Source organism: Arachis ipaensis, chromosome B09, assembly GCF_000816755.2.
Source record: "Arachis ipaensis cultivar K30076 chromosome B09, Araip1.1, whole genome shotgun sequence".
Lineage (NCBI taxonomy): Eukaryota > Viridiplantae > Streptophyta > Magnoliopsida > Fabales > Fabaceae > Arachis > Arachis ipaensis.
The window spans coordinates 7972814-7974402 of record NC_029793.2 but is presented as its reverse complement, the minus strand read 5'-3'; the positions used below and the strand labels follow the sequence as shown (position 1 = coordinate 7974402).

The window sequence follows — 1589 nt, the reverse complement described above, 5'->3', positions numbered from 1 at the left end:
TCACTGGGTGTGCAAGCTTGACTCATGTTCACCCTTCTGTTTTCTCTCTTCCAAAGCTTGAAAGTTTACATGTATATGAATGCAACGCACTCACAACCCTATCAACTGAATATTGTTCACCATCTCTTCAATCAATTGTTGCTTATAATTGCCCTAATCTCCAAGAATTCTCAGTCCCAATGATTGGTGATCATTCCGGAATTCATCTGCATCTGAGGTCAACTGCTTTGAAGAAACTACCATCATCAATATTTCATCTTAAGGATCTTCAACACTTCTCCTTTCCAATTAGTGAGAGCCTTATGGATCTTCCTACAAACTTTGCCTTTCAAATCTCGCTTTCTGACCCTCTTGAACATAAATATGACACTGCAATCACCTTACATAAAGTACTACCTAGCCCTGTCTTTCAATCTGTAGTACGTGTAGTGTTTGATAATTGTTGTAGCTTAACTGAAATCCCAGAAAGCTTCTCTTTGCTATCATCATTAGCGCACTTAAACCTATATCGTTGCATTAATGTCAGAACCTTGCCCCAAAGCCTTAAGTGCCTTCCACGCCTTGAAGTTCTTAACATTTTTCAATCTGATATGCTGGAACTCTTGCCAATGCTTCCACCTTCCTTGAAACGCCTTAGGGTCTGGAATTGCAAGCTTCTGAAGACAGTGTTGAGTACAATAAGCGAACCTACCAGGAAAGATGAGGCTACATTTTTGTTCCTGAACTGCAATAATTTAGATGAAGACTCGTATGGTATCATTTTGAAAGATGTTATTGTAAGGACAGAACTTGTGATAACACCATCATCATCAGGAACAGAATTTGAAAACCAAGAAGAAGAAAGATTCTTTGATTGTTATACATATTTTGGTGAGATTTGTTATTTGTTGCCAGTTAGGGGCAGTAACATTCATGACTTGTTTGATGTCCACTCTACTGAAGAAGCTACTTATAAGTTGAGTGTTGAAGTGCCTCGAGATTCCAACTTAGTTGGTTTCCTTTTGTTCATTGTTGTTTCTGAAGAACAATGGAGTTGCATAGAAGAACACACATGGTACAATGTTGGTGACCTCCTAGGCTTTGGGTGTGAATGTTCCTTGGAAACAAGTTGGGGTGAAAAGGTTCATACAGAAAGCTTCTCCTTGTTACAATGGCACTGGGATCAATTCTACCATCATCTCAATATTACTTCAGATCATGCGTTATTATGGTATGACGAGAAACGCTGTAAGAAGATAATGGAAGCAATTAGAGGGAGAAAAGGAAAAGACATGAATGATGAGAAAGGATCCACGTCCACTTGCAACAATGCAAATCTTACACTTGAATTCTTTGCTGGGGTGGTGAATAAATTGGATGCAGTGATACAAGAGTGTGGCATTCGCTGGATATATCAAAATGTGGAGGAAGAAGAAGGACCAAGAGGGCGCAAATCCAAGAGAAGCAGCGAAGAATCTTATGAGGAAGAAGGTTCTGAATCTAATGATGATGAGCAAGAAGAATCATCAATTCCTCCAACAAAGAAGTTTAAGCAAAGTTTGCTAGAACCTCCCTTGATACTTGACGGAGAAGAAGTAGTAGAGGACTTG

General features: G+C 39.3%; 1 protein-coding gene across 1 annotated transcript in view; it reads left to right on the top strand.

The window, feature by feature from the left end:
- Positions 68-1589, top strand: part of LOC107614899 — a 4846-nt gene continuing 3324 nt past the window's right edge. The window contains exon 1 of the mRNA XM_016317026.2: positions 68-1587. Coding sequence (XP_016172512.1) covers positions 180-1587 — 1408 coding nt within the window. The 5' untranslated portion in view covers positions 68-179. The remainder of the gene's footprint in view (positions 1588-1589) is intronic.